The sequence below is a fragment of the Triplophysa rosa genome, linkage group LG15 (assembly GCF_024868665.1).
Source record: "Triplophysa rosa linkage group LG15, Trosa_1v2, whole genome shotgun sequence".
NCBI lineage: Eukaryota > Metazoa > Chordata > Actinopteri > Cypriniformes > Nemacheilidae > Triplophysa > Triplophysa rosa.
Window position 1 is genome coordinate 4,053,601 of NC_079904.1, and position 16,525 is coordinate 4,070,125.

Sequence of the window (16,525 nt, forward strand, 5' to 3'; positions counted from 1 at the left end):
AACACCCTAACAACCACCCACAAACAACATCTTAGAGACTTCACAATTAAACATCTTAAACAGTTTATCATATGAGCACCAAAACGAAAGCACATCAATCACCATGGCAACAACCGGCTGTCATCTGTTCCTTAAGAATGATTGCTTTTACCTACCGTGAGGTAAAAAACACCAAGCTAATGGGTACTGTATGGTTACATAATCTTCCAGCATATTAAACCAGTTTCTTCTGACTCTGGCTGCATTACTGTTCTCATTGTGCTGGATTTAACAGCTGCCTTTGATACAGTATCTCACCATATTCTAATTTCTCGTCTATCATCTATTGGTATCACGGGTAGGGCTCTGGCTTGGTTTACTTCCTATCTCACTCCACAATTTCGAATCTTCTCTCTAAATTGTTTACTCGCACAAGGGGTTCCCCAAGGTTCTGTACTCGGCCCTGTTTTATTCACTATCCATCTGCTACCCATTGGTCATATTATCCATAGTCACGGTCTCAATTACCATTGTTATGCTGATGACGTGCAAATCTATGTATCAGCACATTCAACCTCTGCTCTCCCACTTGGCTCCTTAAATACCATAAAAATGTCAAATGAAAATGAAACTTTAATTAATGCCATGATCACTTCTCGTCTTGACTATTGCAACTCGCTCCTTGTTGGTCTGCCCGCTAAATCTATTACAAGGCTTCAGTATGTGCAAAATTCAAATGCATAAATGCAAAAGTTCATATGCAAAAGTTATTTACCGAGTGAGGAAATTAGAGCACATTACCCCTCCACATGCTGACTAACATTAATAACCTATTTCCGTTCGCATTCAGTTTAAAATGATCTTGTTACTATTTAAAAGTTTACATGGACTTGCACCTCACTATCTCTCTGAACTCCTGCACCATTACTCTCCTCCTCTGTCCCCTAGGTCTACTGATGCTAAATTGATTACTACACCACATTTCCGTCTTTCTTCTATGGGTGGTAGATCGTTCAGTTGCGCCTAAACTTTGGAACTCCCTCCCACTTACTCTTCGCAAACTCTCTTCTATAACCTCCTTTAAATCAGAGCTTTTCAGCAAGCATTTCCAATCCTCCTCAGTGTAGTCTTTTATGGTTCAGTTCTTGTATGTGTTAAAGGTTTACTCTTGTTTTTGTTTATACTCATGACTATGTCGAATCTGATTGTCTGTATGATACTTCTGACTTGATGTTATCCACTACCTTTGTACAGTGACCTTTATAAATAAAACGTATTATTAGCTTTAGTTTAAGAATAAATCCAGAAATCAAACACACACAGACTTTATAAAGTTCGCTGCGTCTGTACAACAGCACTGTGCACATCACTTCTAAATAAACCTCGCAGCCCTGGTCATCTAAACCTTCTCCATACGGTCACATCAGCTGCCCACCTCTCATCACTGAACCACTGAGCGAGAAAATACAAAGAACTCATCTGACAACCGTGGGTGGCCCTCGAGTCAGAAAGACAGACTTCAGAATGCTCTCTCCACTGCGCAAAAAGGGCCGTGTGGAGATCTTTCAACTTTTATTCTTGTTGAAAGGGTATAATTTGCGAGGGCTGAAGTTAACGTGTCTGACCTTTTCTGTCAAAGACTGAGGCACCTATAAATGTCTCCCGCCAGGAGACACGATAACATGAGCATCATTAATTCAGGCCGGACCGGGAGGCTGATTAGCAGGTGTCTGGAAAATACGTGGAGCTGTGCTCTCATGAGCTTGTAGCCGGGGATTTTTGTTTTATGCTGATCAAAAGCTTTATGGCCGAATGGGAGCAAAACAGGATATCCTTCAGATCAGTGTTGTGGTTTCTGGGTTGTTTAAAGCACCAGAATTTAGATGGTTTTCTTAGAAACTAGAAAATTAAAAGTTATTTGTCAGTCTTTAAACGACAACAGTATAAAGTTCTGCCGCAGTGTGAAGCAGCTAAACTGGTTGCTATCAAGGTAAAACTCTTTGGCCAGCGTATCTTGCACAGCTCATTAAACTGAGCTCTCAATAGAAAACAATTAACAATAAGATGAGAATAGAGAGAGCGAGTGCTCAGGAAAGAGAGAGAGAGAGAAAGAGAGAGAGATGTTATGCTGTGAAAGCAGAAAGCAATGTGATAGAAACCTCTCAGAAGGTTTTTAGGAAAGGTCTTTGTTACAGACTTCAAACAAGTTTTTAACTCTGTATGCTGAACATTTCTGATAAGTCCAGTTAAACAAGGAAATATGTATCTGTAAATTAAATGCGTGATTTAGGACTGGATGAATGCAAAATCGTGGCTAAAGTTGAGGTTTACTGCATAGTCAGTCACTATTTACTTTTATTGTCCAGAAAAAAGCATTCAAATTAATTTTCTAATAACGGACAGAATTTAAATTTGGGAGAACTATCACTTTAAGAATAACTCAATGTATTCGACTTAAAGGAATAGTTCCCCAAAAATGAAAGTTCTCTTTTCTCATTTACTTACAATGTCATTTCAGAGGATATTTTGAAGAACGTTGGTAACCACACAACGGACACAAAACCACTCAGACATTTATCAGAATATCTTTTCGGTGTTCCACAGAAGAAAGAGAAAATGAGATAAAAGAGGTAAATAATGACAAAATATTCATTTTTGGGGTAAACTGTCATGGTTCTGCCCCACCTTGTCTTGCTTTTCTTGACCTAGTGGCAGAACCATGATAGAACCTCTTGTTTTATGTGGAGAGAGTCATTTTGACCCTGTCGGCCTTCGATACTCTCTCCGGTCCTTGTCTGTGTTCCCGCCCTTTTGTATCTCTCATTACTGGTTGTTTATTAGTTCATGCCCCACACCTGTTCCCCTTTGATTTGTCCCTTTATTTAATGCCCCTGTGTTCTCTGTCTTGTGTTAGTTCATTGTACTCTGTCGTGTTTCGTGTGGGTGAGTTCTTGTCCTGTTAAGTGTAGCTTAGTCCTGTGTAATATGTTGTTAATGTTATTTTTAGTCTTGTTTAGTATAGTTAATCTTTGTTCTTATTATACCCTTGTTTTCCCCCTCGTGGGTTTTTGTTTTGTGTGTTTTATTATTTATTAAAAAGCCTTGTTTAACCCCTTACCCGCAGTCTGCGTCTGGGTCCTCTCTCCTTGTCTCACCTTACCCGAGAACCGTGACAGAATGAACCAACCAATCTGGACCCAGCAGACAGAGGGATCTCAGCGGGAGGAGTCGATGCCGCCGGACTCCCTTCCAGGGTTGAATCTGCCGGACTCCCTTCGAGTGTAGAGGCCGCTGGGCTCCAGTCCAGAGTCGGGACCGCCGGACTCCCTTCCAGGGTCGAGACTGCCGGAACCCCGTCCAGGATCGAGACCGCCAGGCTCCCTTCCAGGGTTGAGGTCGTCAGATTCCCCTCCAGGGTTGAGGCCGCCGGTGTCCTGTTCCCGCCGCAGATCCCTGCCGGCCTCCCAGCTGGTGCCCAGGCCTGTCGAGTCGACTCTGTTTGTGTGTGTTTGTCCTTGTTTGCTGCCATCGGAGATGCTGCCCAGCTGCCAGAGAGCGCTGCCCAGCCGCCGACATCCTGTCCTGTCATGTCGACATCCAGGCCTGCCCAGCCGGTGATAGCCGGCCTCCCAGTCGGCCATCCAGCCGGCACCATGTCCTGTCCAGCCGGCCATCCAGCCGGTGCCACGTGTTGTCCAGCCGGCCATCCAGCCGGCACCATGTCCTGTCCAGCCGGCCATCCAGCCGGCACCATGTCCAGTCCAGTCGGCCATCAAGCCGGGGCCATGTCCTGTCCAGCCGGCCGTCGAGCCGGCGCCATGTGCTGTCCAGCCGGCCATCCAGCCGGCGCCATGTCCTATCCAGCCGGCGCCATGTACTGTCCAGCCGGCCATCCAGCCGGCCCATGTACTGTCCAGCCGGCCTTCCAGCCGGCCCATGTACTGTCCAGCCGGCCATCCAGCCGGTGCCATGTACTGTCCAGCTAGCCATCCAGCCGGTGCCATGTGCTGTCTAGCCGGCCTTCCAGCCGGCGCCATGTCTTTTGTTTGGACTTTTTATTTCTCTATGTATCACGTTTTTGGTCCTGTTTTGTATAGTTATGTTTTTGTCACAGTCTGTGTAGTCTTGTTTGTTCCTTGAGGAGCATCAGGATGCTGCTCCTTAAGGAGGGGCTTCTGTCATGGTTCTGCCCCACCTTGTCTTGCTTTTCTTGACCTAGTGGCAGAACCATGATAGAACCTCTTGTTTTATGTGGAGAGAGTCATTTTGACCCTGTCGGCCTTCGATACTCTCTCCGGTCCTTGTCTGTGTTCCCGCCCTTTTGTATCTCTCATTACTGGTTGTTTATTAGTTCATGCCCCACACCTGTTCCCCTTTGATTTGTCCCTTTATTTAATGCCCCTGTGTTCTCTGTCTTGTGTTAGTTCATTGTACTCTGTCGTGTTTCGTGTGGGTGAGTTCTTGTCCTGTTAAGTGTAGCTTAGTCCTGTGTAATATGTTGTTAATGTTATTTTTAGTCTTGTTTAGTATAGTTAATCTTTGTTCTTATTATACCCTTGTTTTCCCCCTCGTGGGTTTTTGTTTTGTGTGTTTTATTATTTATTAAAAAGCCTTGTTTAACCCCTTACCCGCAGTCTGCGTCTGGGTCCTCTCTCCTTGTCTCACCTTACCCGAGAACAGTGACAGTAAACTATCATTTTAAAGATGCAATCTGTAACTTTTGGAATCTGTAAATATCTCTGTTTAAAACATAAAATTGCACATTACTTTACGTAATATGTGGGATGAAGACAAATGACAGCTCCAATTAAAAATCTGATGTTTTTTACCGAAAAAGCTACAATTGCAGCTTAACGAATTAATATCAAATGATATTTTAAACTTTTATTATTTATATCATATTATTATTTATATTTTAAAAATATATAAAATTCTGTAATCATTTACTCACCCTTTTGTCATTTCAAACCTGTATGACTTTCTTACTTCTGCAGAACACAAAAGAAGATATTTTGAAAAATGTTGTTAACTGGACCCCATTCACTTGCATTGGTTTTGTGTCCATACAATAGAAGTGAATGGGGTCCAGTGCTGTTCAGTTATTAACTTTCTTCAAAATATCTTCTTTTGTTTTCTGCGTAAGAAAGAAATCCATACAGGTTTGAAAAGACAAGAGAGGGAGTCAATGATGACAGAATTTTCATTTTTGGGTGAACTATTTTAACTCTTGATATATTTAGCTATTACCTATTACCTATTACCAATTGAATAACCATTTTCCACTGCATATTACAATGACAAACAGGAAAAAAAATCAGCTTTCTTCTAACTCTTTCAAGACAAATCTTCTTGTGCTGTCATAACCAGCGGGGGTCGGCAGAAGTCTTAGGGGAAGGTGAAGTCCCCTAAGCCTACAGCCTTACAGTATGATGTCAGAGATGTTTTTGAGAGTACGTGAGGGCACTACAGACAACTAAACACAACAAAGTCAACCGTTTCCTCAGGAAAAATGCACACTGGCATGGGCTTGTGGATGCACGTGTAAACATTTTTTATACCACGAGTGTGTATCGCAGTCTGACCCACAAATGCTGTCCTCACACGCTCATTTGTTAACGGCTACAAGACTTAGTAAATGCTTAGCAGTACAAGGTTTGCTCAAATCCAGAGAAGCTAAACATGGCCAATACTGCTGTCTCCAAAATTTTGCCACTGCTTAGCAAAAATCACACCGAATTTGCCCTTTGCTAATATCTGAGGAACAGAGAACAAGTTTGCAGATTTGATGCACTGTCTGATCTTCACACATTAAAGTTAAAGTTCACTTTACTTCACTAAAGGGATAGTTCACCCAAAAACGAAAATTCTGTCCTCATTTACTCACCCTCAGATTGTGGAAACAAACAGATCTCATCCCCCATTGACTCCCATAGTATTTATTTTCCCTACTATGGCAGTAAATGGGGGATGAGGTCTGTGTGGTAACCGACATTCTTCCGAATATCTTCCTTTGTGTTAAGCAGAACAAAGATGTTTATACAGGTTTGGAACAATCTGAGGGTGAGTAAATGAGGACAGAATTTTCGTTTTTGGGTGAACTATACCTTTAAAACAAAGGCTTGTGGTGAGTGGTCATACACCTGGGGCATCCAAATGCATTTAAGGTGCAAAAGCAACTTTTCATAAACACATACACATGACTCGGGGGGGAAATGTGCAAATAAGACCCATGTTTAAGCCTGCAGATGCTGTGCCAACCATCCAGACAGCTTTTCTTTTGTTCATCTGTCCTTTTACACACCAGCCACATAACAAGAGGATTTATTTAGACCTTTTTCTTTCGGAGAAGCCAACGGATGACGAAAAGCTATTGATTTCTTGGAACAGTATCCACTTCTGAACTTCCTGTTAGTTATTGTCTCAATATGGCTGTATAGAAGACAATTGGAGAATGATGGGAATGTAGTGTACCGTATGCAGAAGCTACAGCAGTGGAGCAAGATTACCGTATTAGCGTCTACACAAATGACTCAAAAGTGAATACTCTGCTTCGTGGGAAGCATACTGTACCTGTACTCTGCTCTGCTCCAGAGCGTTCTCCAGTTCCTGCTTGGCAGCTGCTGTTTCTTGTTGATGGGTCTGACGCATGTGTTCGATAGCTGATGCGTGGAGGTGGTTCAGTTCTGAACGCAAGGATGCTGAAAGGAGGGAGAGAGAAAAGAACATGGAGATGAACTGCCGTCTGGAGTCAAATTAAAAATCACTCATCTCCCCTCAACACCCCTCAAAGCTCAAATGTCTCGTGTGGAAATGGAAGTGTCACTCTCTGCTCCACCTGCAATTTCTTGTCGGCGTGCCATCATTACCTTTTTTCCATTCATGCTGCATTTCGGTGAGATTTCGAGCTATAATTAGATCATGTTCTCGAATGGTTTCAGCCTGAGGGCTCAGATTATAGTGCCGACCCAACAAAGTACCGAATTATTCTATAAAACAGCATGTCTTAAAATGCCCTAATATGCAATGTGCAATATGCAAAATTATTAATGTAGGATGTCTAGGAAATTTTAGATGTCTTACTAATTTCTAACTTTCCTAGTGATGCAATCCTTTTATCAGCCAATAATTCATTGCGCTAAACACGTTGTTGGAGTCATGTGACTGGGTGTTTTTGGTGTTTTACCCAGCATGGCCTTGCCCTCGTCTTCCAGCTCGAAGCGGAGAGTCTGCAGTTCTTGTTCTGACTGTTGTTTCAGCGTCTCAATGTTCCGTCTGTGAGCTTCTCGCAGAGACAGAAGCTCGAGGTGATGTTGCTGGCGGAGACGCTCTTCTAGCTCCTGAAACAGTGTGTGCATCAATTCATTACAATACACAAACACATATGACAGCTCGCACAAATAAATAGTTAAAAATGAATGTTCTGTACAGTGGGATTCTAAAGTCTCAGACCACTACTTTATTATGTTTTAGTAATTTTGATCATTTTTAAATGTATTAATATTCAATGCATTTCGTATTTTTCTAATTACATTTTTCATTCAGATTAAGCACCCACAATAAGAAAAATTATCCACCATTAATTCAAGTTTTATTTCTTAAGTCCTATTGACGATATTGTATTGTTGCAAAGCAGCTGTACAGAAAAAAGACAATAAATATAGAAATAATTATAATAATAATAATATATCAAAATTTTAAAACATTGTATTACAGACCACTTCAGAAGATGTAAACACTGCTCCAGAAGCACTTCCGGTTTCATGTTTTTCAGTTTTTATTTAATCTCACATAAATAATTAAATCTGAAAAGATATTTGTTTAACAATTTGATTCGGTTATACATGGTTGTATTTTGTTAAAAATATTTGTGTAGTGTAACAGGAAGTTCTTCTGGACCAGCATTGTTTATGTCTTCTGAAGTGGTCTATAGATGGTTTCAAAGCAACAACATAAACAAACGTTACTGTGCATGCGCGCGCTCGTGGACTGCCCTTAACTTTCTGTACACATTCGCAAATATTAGAGTGCCTGTAGATTATTTCTGATAACAAGCAAAAGAAACCGAGAAGAACCGTTGCTTGGCTAAACTTGCCTCTCCAATATTTTGAATTTAGACTGCGATACCAAGCTCAACCGCTAGATGTTATGTGGCCCACACTTAACTTTCGGTAGACCGTCTGCAAAAAATGTACAACTGCTGAGTAGTTTTAATTAAAGTGAATACAGTTAATATACAATGAAATATTCATATGAATTAATAATAATATAAATTAAATAACAAATAAACTGTTGAACCAAACACAGACCAGAAGTTAACTTCGGGCCAGGTGCGTGCGTCCGATGAAACCATCTATAGAATACAGTCTACATGGTATTACTGCAACTCTTTCAAAAGATGTACATTAGCGATAATAGATTTAAATCAGACTATTAAATTCATAGCTCTGTCAAGAATGCTGTGATTGTTGTATTCACATTATGATTAAGCAGGTATGTATCATTAACCATCCAGCAGAAACCATCAATAACCAGCTTCATATTCATTAATCTTAGCTTTCGTTGGTCTTTTCTACCAGGAAAACCCTACAGATGAATCGCATCTCAACAAAGAATTACAACAACATTACTGGCACACGACAAACTCTACCCGCAACCAGAAACATATTTGTAACCGTAATGTTGTTCTTCCAAAGTACTGTAACTGTCATTCGTAGGAATTATTACTCAATTAGTAGGCCCTTAAACGTTTTTGCAAGCTTGTTAAGGATCCTGGATGGCTGCCGTTTTGCACCAAGCCAGAAGAACGCAATTACAGCACCTTAAATTAGATTAAGCCCAAAGATTGCGATGAGCGTGTGGAGATACATTGACCTGATGAGGGCTAATACAGGGCACCTGCCTCCACTAAAAGCTGCTTTACAGTCTGTGATATCCAGACAAATGAAACCAAATGCTTGAGAAAGAACAGGCTGCATTAAGCCATTTGGCAGGACCACGCTGGAAATAAGCTGGAAATGGGCAAATGTTGTTTTAATGCGGTAACACGATCAGAATAAAACAACAACAGGCTGATAGATCAACAGAGGTGAACAGAGATATGAAAACATGCAACACTGTCTGTAATGTTCTAACATTGATTGAGAACACAATAGTGTGATGTGCAAATGTACACGTCAGGCAGCATCACTTTTTTTGCGGTCGAAACTAAGGCGGCTACATAAAACTGAACAGGTCAGGTCATGTCTATCATTCAAACAGCTATCAGAGCGCACACTGAACCCTGAGGCTTTTAAATGGAGTACACGCACGCACGCACACACACATCTGTTCCCACTCATCACAACACTGTGTCATTTTCACATCTTCATGTGCTACTATAGTCGTGCTTCCTTCCTTGCTAAAAATAGTTCTGGGTGTGAGTTATAGTCGGATTTAACACTAATCATTCTTAAACACATTCAACACTTACTCATTCATCCTCTTGTTTCCAAATACAGTACCTATACTGTTAATGAGAAAATCCCCAACAAGCAAGTAAACAAGCTGAAAAATCTTTTGCTTTTGTCCCATTTCATCAGTTAATGCCTTAGCTAGCATGCATTACAATGAGCAATACTACTTACTGAAGCATTTATTGAGTTAATGTTTCTTAGAGGGCGTTTACACAAGACCAACTAAAAACGGCAAACTTTTTATGCATTTTGGCTGTTCATTTACACGACGACGGCGTTTTGGGGGACTGAAAACGCAAACTTTTGAAAATGGGTCTTAAAGTCCACGTTTTTGAAAACGACTGCGTTATCGTCTCCGCGTAAATTCTGAGGCAACGTTTTCCATGACGTCATACGCATGCGTATTACGCATTCAGTTTGTAGGCATGCGCGAGAGGGTATGTACGTGGCGTCACTTTCCCACGTGAACACTCCAAAACACGCTCCCTTGAGTGGCAAAACACTTAGCAAAATGGCTGCTTACAATATCAGGAAACGCAATTCCGCGCAACATATCAGTGTCCAAGGACACCTGGTTCCTTTGTATGTTGTAAGGACGTCGAGTCAAACTGCTTTTAATTTAAGCAAATAATTGAGTGTTTTAGTCCCGGTTTCTTTGTTTCTCCTATTGAAAGCAGCCATTTTGCTGTGTGTTTTACCACTCAAGGGAAGGTGTCCTGGCACTCGAGGGGGTGTGTCCCGGCGTGTTCACGTGGGAAAGTGAAGTCAATGCATACCCTCTATTCCCAAAACAATAATGGCGACCTCCATGCTGCATGTTTGTGCTGTGTGACATGCTTTTTATAATTTCTCCAGCAAATAGGATAATTAACTGCACCACTACGACCAGCAGAGACATAGTATTTATACACACAAACTATAACATACACGCCAACAACAAAGGGCATTAAATGCGCTTTTAGCTTAAGGCCACGTTTACGCGATGAAAAACTGAAAAGTTTTTCCTTTGCGTTTTTGAAAAGTTTCACGTACACATGACAGCGTTATCAAAACTGTATGCATTTACACGGATCCAAAACGCTGTAGTATGCACGCCACGCCAGTGGATGGCGATGTTGTTGTGTAAAGAAACAGGACGTGCCTTGGCACATACACATGCACAGTTATAAGGCAAAAGTGCTTTTTAATACCATTGGTCGACGTATATGTGTGTTTAAAGTCTGGCGAATGTAAATAGTGTGGTCTTATTGGTGCAGCAAATCCACATTTTGCTGGGGAAACGTTAATACATAGTCGAGCAGCGAGAGCTCACAGTACGGGAAGCCGCCATATTGTTTTGGCTATACTCGCGCGACCAAGTGCGTAATACGCATTCGCGTGACATCATCGTTTTCAGAAAGTTCCGTCTTGCAGTTTACACGGAAATGAAAAAGGCAGCGTTTTCAAAATGTTGCACTTTGAGACCCGACTTCAAAAGTTTGCATTTTCAGTACCCCAAAACGCCGAGACGCATAATTTTTTTGCGGAAAACGGTCTCGTGTAAACGGCCCTAAAACAGGTTAAGCGTATGTAAACTCCTCCCCTTCAACTGTCAGTCTGCTGCCAGTTTCATTTCAAAATGAATGCAATAGATGTTTTTACACATCCAATCAATTCGCATTGAAATACGCAAGCCACGCCCAATAATTTTCTCCTTTGAAATTCCTTTTCACTCGGAAATGTGTCAGAATACGGAAGTAAAAACGATCGCAAATTCCGGATCACGGGGACTTTAAGATGGAAATTATTTAAAATAAGGCACAACATAAATACGATAACAACAAACTTAAATAAGACAAAACAAGCATTAAAATAAGCGTAAAGATATTTCTCATTCATATTTCAACATTGTTGAAATGTTGGACAGTGGGAAAGGTTGAGATCCACTAATCTAAGAAGGTTTTATATCGTCGCTGTCATTATGAAACCTTGTATGTCCAAATTGACTGTTTTCAGGAAATGGAAAAAGTTCTACTTTTTAAATGATTAAATACCGTGTTGTCAAAGTTGACATTCACTTTTTAATACTTTTTATTGGTTAGATATTTGCAAAACCCAGTGACGAACATTAAGGGTAACTAATAATAATGATTCAAGACAAAAAAATCACGAAATATGTTGATACAAGGTATAAGAAGGACAGCAGCAATTTGTTTGGTATACATCTAATATCTATACAGTCACTAAATGTTAAATACATGTAACCATACACTTACACTATACCACACACTTAAAACCCCCTCAGATTGTATCAAAGAAAATATATAGAGAGATTATAGGGGGAGAAATTTTGTGATCAATACTTGAACGAAGGTGGATTTAATGCGGTTTAATACCTCGGAAATTGCCCTGTGGCAGGGTGAGTCGGGATATAAAAAGATCTCGTGTGCTTTCTGAAACTAGATTGATTTAGCTTTGATGAGCACATAATCTCGTTTGTTCTCTCATAAAGATCTGGGAACTGACTATCTGTTTTCATTCTACTGAATGCGAAAGCCTTCGTACAAAAATTCTTAACGCTGCTTTATGTCAACCCGAGCACAAAAAGAGCACAATCAGGACGTAGATTAAATGACACTACCATATACCAAAGGCAACCATTAAAGTTGCCAAGTACCCTCCTCCCAATTCCCCCTTCAGCCGCATTGACTCATCAGGCCCCAGAGGCGGATTAACCATATGGGCAATTGGGCGAGTGCCCAGGGGCACCAAGACTTTAGGGGCACCAAATAAACCCGCAATACAATTTTTTTAAATAAATGTACATAAGCACTTGATTTTTAAGACTTAAGTCACGCACCTGCGCTAAATAGGCGTGGCACCATGTGCGGGAATACCCCCACTTTCAGATAAAAATGGTTCTGTCCTCCGCACTTTTTCGACACACCTCCGCCAACATTCCCGCCAATGTTATCTGGTTAGTTACATAGATTTGAGTGAATTAACATTCAGCCAATCACAAGTGACTGTTATGAGGCGAGTTGTCTTTCGTGTACACTTTAATCTTCAAACAGATGGAAGCGGGAACGGTGCAGAGCGCATTGTTGTAGCGGCGACTAAAAATGCGGGGATTAGCACTGATTAATAAAGGTATATATACATGGCATGCATCAGAAATAAGATGTTATAGTGCCGATAATGTATGCTAATAGTACGTGGAGGTAAGGCCACTATTTAAGGTCCAAACCTGGGTTTTAAAGTGAAAGTGAAGAACGGTATCATCACTATAGCAATCAATTCATATGTGTCCTTTTTAGTGGAGTACACTTTTATCTTAGTACTTATGTGATGGTTTAGTAAGAAGAATATACACATACTATGCTTAAATAGAGCGTTTGAATAGCTGTATAGCAGTTAAAATAGTAACAATAACGTTTCATGTTATTTTTATGAATAACCTATACATTGTAATCTGGTGAATGCCACTTTGGTGAACACTTTTACATTGTCCCCCTAATGTGAATACATACATGCAAACTATAGTGTGTGTGTCCCTGTACCCCCACTTTGTGGCATGCACAACATTTACACCTGTTAAAAAAATGTTAGTGATTTTTTTTCACTACATCAAAACCTGAAATGTAACATTACAACAGAAAGCAGGTGCCCCTTAACTACAATAGGCCTAACTGTTAAAAATACTTAATGGAAAAGTGTTGTTTTTTGTGTTCTATTCTACAAAAGTGTCATGTTAATGTGTAATTCTTGTAAAATAGAATATTGTAAATTGCTGAGTTTTATTCTTATAAAATCTTTTAATGAGTGGATTCTTGCGTGTGGGTAGGTGGGTTGATGGGGGGAACTTCTGGGGCTGTTGCCCAGGGGCACCATGAGGTCTTAATACGCCTCTGTCAGGCCCGTATGTTCTCGGTCGGCGGGCTGGCGGAGACGAGCATGGTACCCACTGTGGGAATTTCTTCCGCTCTTTCCGGCTAGCTAAAAGTAGTGCTGTTTTTTCTCGATATCAGCATAAACCGCAGGAGGCAGGAGGTGGAACTTTATGCCTGTTGGAGCAAAATATCAAATGGAGGAATCACACATTCGCCGCAGTCTCCGAGGACAGAGCAGCGAGGGGTAAGACTGACACCGTCTCCGCAGTACTGCCGAGCCCATTAGAACCTGAGGAACGTTCCTCCGCTCCGACTTCAAAAGAGCATGCTGAATATTGAGATGTGAGGACGGGATCCCACCTCAAACAGTCAGCAGTGAGGCTTTACAGAGAATAAGTGTGATATCATCACACGCAGGCCATGGCGAGCGCAATCGACGATGATAATTAAACCAAAAGTCAATAAAACAGCGGCTTTGAGAAACGCCGTCCACACGTCCAGGAAGGTTAATAAATTGGATTTCATAACCCTTCTGTTGGATCTCGCTATATGAATGACACTAACATCGAGGTTCTTATCTTTACAGCATGGCCGCTGGGTAAAACTCACATCGAGGTTTCACTGCAATTATAATTAGTCTTGAATCTATTACCTCTGCCTGTGGTGCTGAGAAGCTCATCAGCATGTCAATTACAGCCATGTCTGATGTTCAACATCTTATATGCCCAATAAAATATTTCTGGTATTACCACAGTCATTATTAATAGGTATGTAACCCCTAGCAATAATTATGACCAATGGAAGATAAAAATAGTTATTTGGCAACCTGTTTAAAAGGTCCAAGCCAATAAAACAGTGCAAATGTTAGAGGTTAGATTTCACTAGTAGTCAGGCCTCAGATCGGAGTAACCAAAATGGTATTAATTGAATTGAATAGTGTGTTTTTTACGCCATACAGGGTCAATTTGAACAGTTAACCTCAACATTTATGTCTTTATGGTATCACTGGTATAGACCAACAAAGTTTTTCCATTCAGAACGTATAGACAGCTGGTGGGCATGGTGCGTATTGCCAGGTGTGTCTGTGTTTGGGACAGTGGGGCCACGTAAGTAATAGAGGTCTTATTACACCTAATATGTTCAGAGACCAGCTGTGACATGGTTCAATGAAAGACATTACGCAGCAATTTCCTGAAATAAACAGAAAAACTATTTGCTCGACATTACAGCCAATTTCAACCAGACAAATGTGGGAAATAAATGTCTAGGAATTGTTTGGAACTGCTGTAAATTATACCATAGTTATGGGGAAAATAGTCTGCTGACCTAAAAAAATCCAAAAGCTGACATTGGCACAGGGTTGCCAGATAAACGTAACAAAACCAGCCCAATGGGCTATTAAAACAAGCCCAAAAGTAGCCCAATGACACCAGCCCAAAATACCAAATACTGTACGTCACTCCCATAATTCAAAATATGTCACTCCCATATTAAAATACATACTTTACAGTCACTTATGCATTACACACATTTCTGCTTGTGAATCACCGTATAGCAACCATAAACATACACTGTATTCATAAATAAGTTCATGTTACCTTAAAAATGACAAATGAGTTAAACAAAATCTACACCATTAACCGGCACAAAAAAACTTTAAAAAAAGTAAAAAAAAACACAGACCTGGCAACCCTACAGTAGCATATGTGCTCGAGATTTAATCATATAAGGATGTTGAGAAACATATTTATTTATCAAAACATTTACATATTTATTTATAAATAAATATATATATATATATATATATATATATATAAAACAATAAAAGACATATTATCAACCTCATTAACATTCATAGGCTACGACATTACAAAAAGCACGAGTGTGCACCCGCCGCCCCACCACAGCGACAAGCATCATTCTGACTGACTGACTGACATTTTTATGAATAACATCAAGTTCCCTTAAGAATGACAAAAGATGAACAACCTGCAGCAACAGTGGAAAAATGCAGACCTGGCAACCCTGCAGTGGCAGAGGCATTCAAGCTTTAATCATATAGGTAATCTCTGATTTGACAGCAGGGCGTAAAAATAATATTCATGCATCAAAACAGATGTAAAAAGTCACATTAAAAATCATATTAAACTATCAACCTAATTAATATGCATAAGCTGCAACATCACAACAGCACGACTGTTCCCCCGCCGCCCCACCATAGTGGCACGCATCATTCTGACTGACTGACACTGCATTTGTCGAATCAATCACAACCTGTCATCGGTTATTCAAGCGGTTCATCCCTGTCGTCCCAGCACGCGGCCTTCATCTTCAGACCAGCGGCGCTGAAGCACATCAGCCCGACTCGAGGTAATCATTTGCAGTTTGAGTTTCTCTCCTCCAGTGTGGTCAAGAGGCCAGGTACAAGATAAAACAGACATTACAGCCTGTGACAGCAAGCACTCGGCCATTACTAAAACACAGGATACTCCGGGATACCGGTAAACAGATGATCGGAGGGTTGCGCTGTGTATCTGTGACAGATCTGCCACGCCACATCAGATCTACCAGTGGCCAAACAGAATACAAAAAAGAAAACTGCTTGGCTCCAAGTCAATGCAAACAATATACGTATACAAATATACGTGCCAAAAACATTGTGGATTGCATAAAACCCCGGAACACTAAAAAAACAAGATAAGAGAGCACATGCAGGTCAGCGGGCTATCTCCGTCCGTTTAGTTTTTGTGCGGTTACCTTGAGGTCGTGCTGGCGAGCCTCCTGCATGTCCTGCGCAGCGCAGCAGTGAGCTTCCTGCATCCGTTGCTCTCTGCACTGGTGCTCCATCTCCATCTCCTGCAGCTGCTGGCCCAGGTGCTCCCGCTCCTGACTGAACTGAGCCTGCAGCTGCTGCAGGGAATGCTGGGATTGGGACAGCTGCATCTCAAGGCTCTGTTTCAGCAGGGAAATCTGCACACAGGGAGACAAAGAAAACAAACTTTAAGACGATAATTATGTTGGAGATCTTGGTGTTGGTGAATCTGATCTTGGTGTTGAGAACATCTGTTTGCCTGTAAAAATCTGTAACACGTGTGAATTTCCATTTGTCTTCATAATGTAATCATGCACATCTCTCTCATGCAGAAGTACTTCGCCCACTCGAAAACTTTCTCCCGTGCCCACCAATGTATGTTATAAATGATTCTTCTAATATGTTAGTGAAGA

The 16,525-nt window shown here is 41.0% G+C and overlaps 1 protein-coding gene across 2 annotated transcripts in view; it reads right to left on the bottom strand.

Moving 5' to 3' along the window:
- The window catches only part of fam184ab (family with sequence similarity 184 member Ab), an 86,102-nt gene that overhangs the window by 18,019 nt on the left and 51,558 nt on the right, over positions 1 to 16,525 (bottom strand). For both annotated transcript variants that reach the window (XM_057352970.1, XM_057352971.1), the window contains exons 11-13: positions 16,058 to 16,270; positions 7,163 to 7,316; positions 6,550 to 6,677 (exon numbers count right to left, since the gene is read on the bottom strand). In XM_057352970.1, the coding sequence (XP_057208953.1) occupies positions 6,550 to 6,677; positions 7,163 to 7,316; positions 16,058 to 16,270 (495 nt within the window). The remainder of the gene's footprint in view (positions 1 to 6,549; positions 6,678 to 7,162; positions 7,317 to 16,057; positions 16,271 to 16,525) is intronic.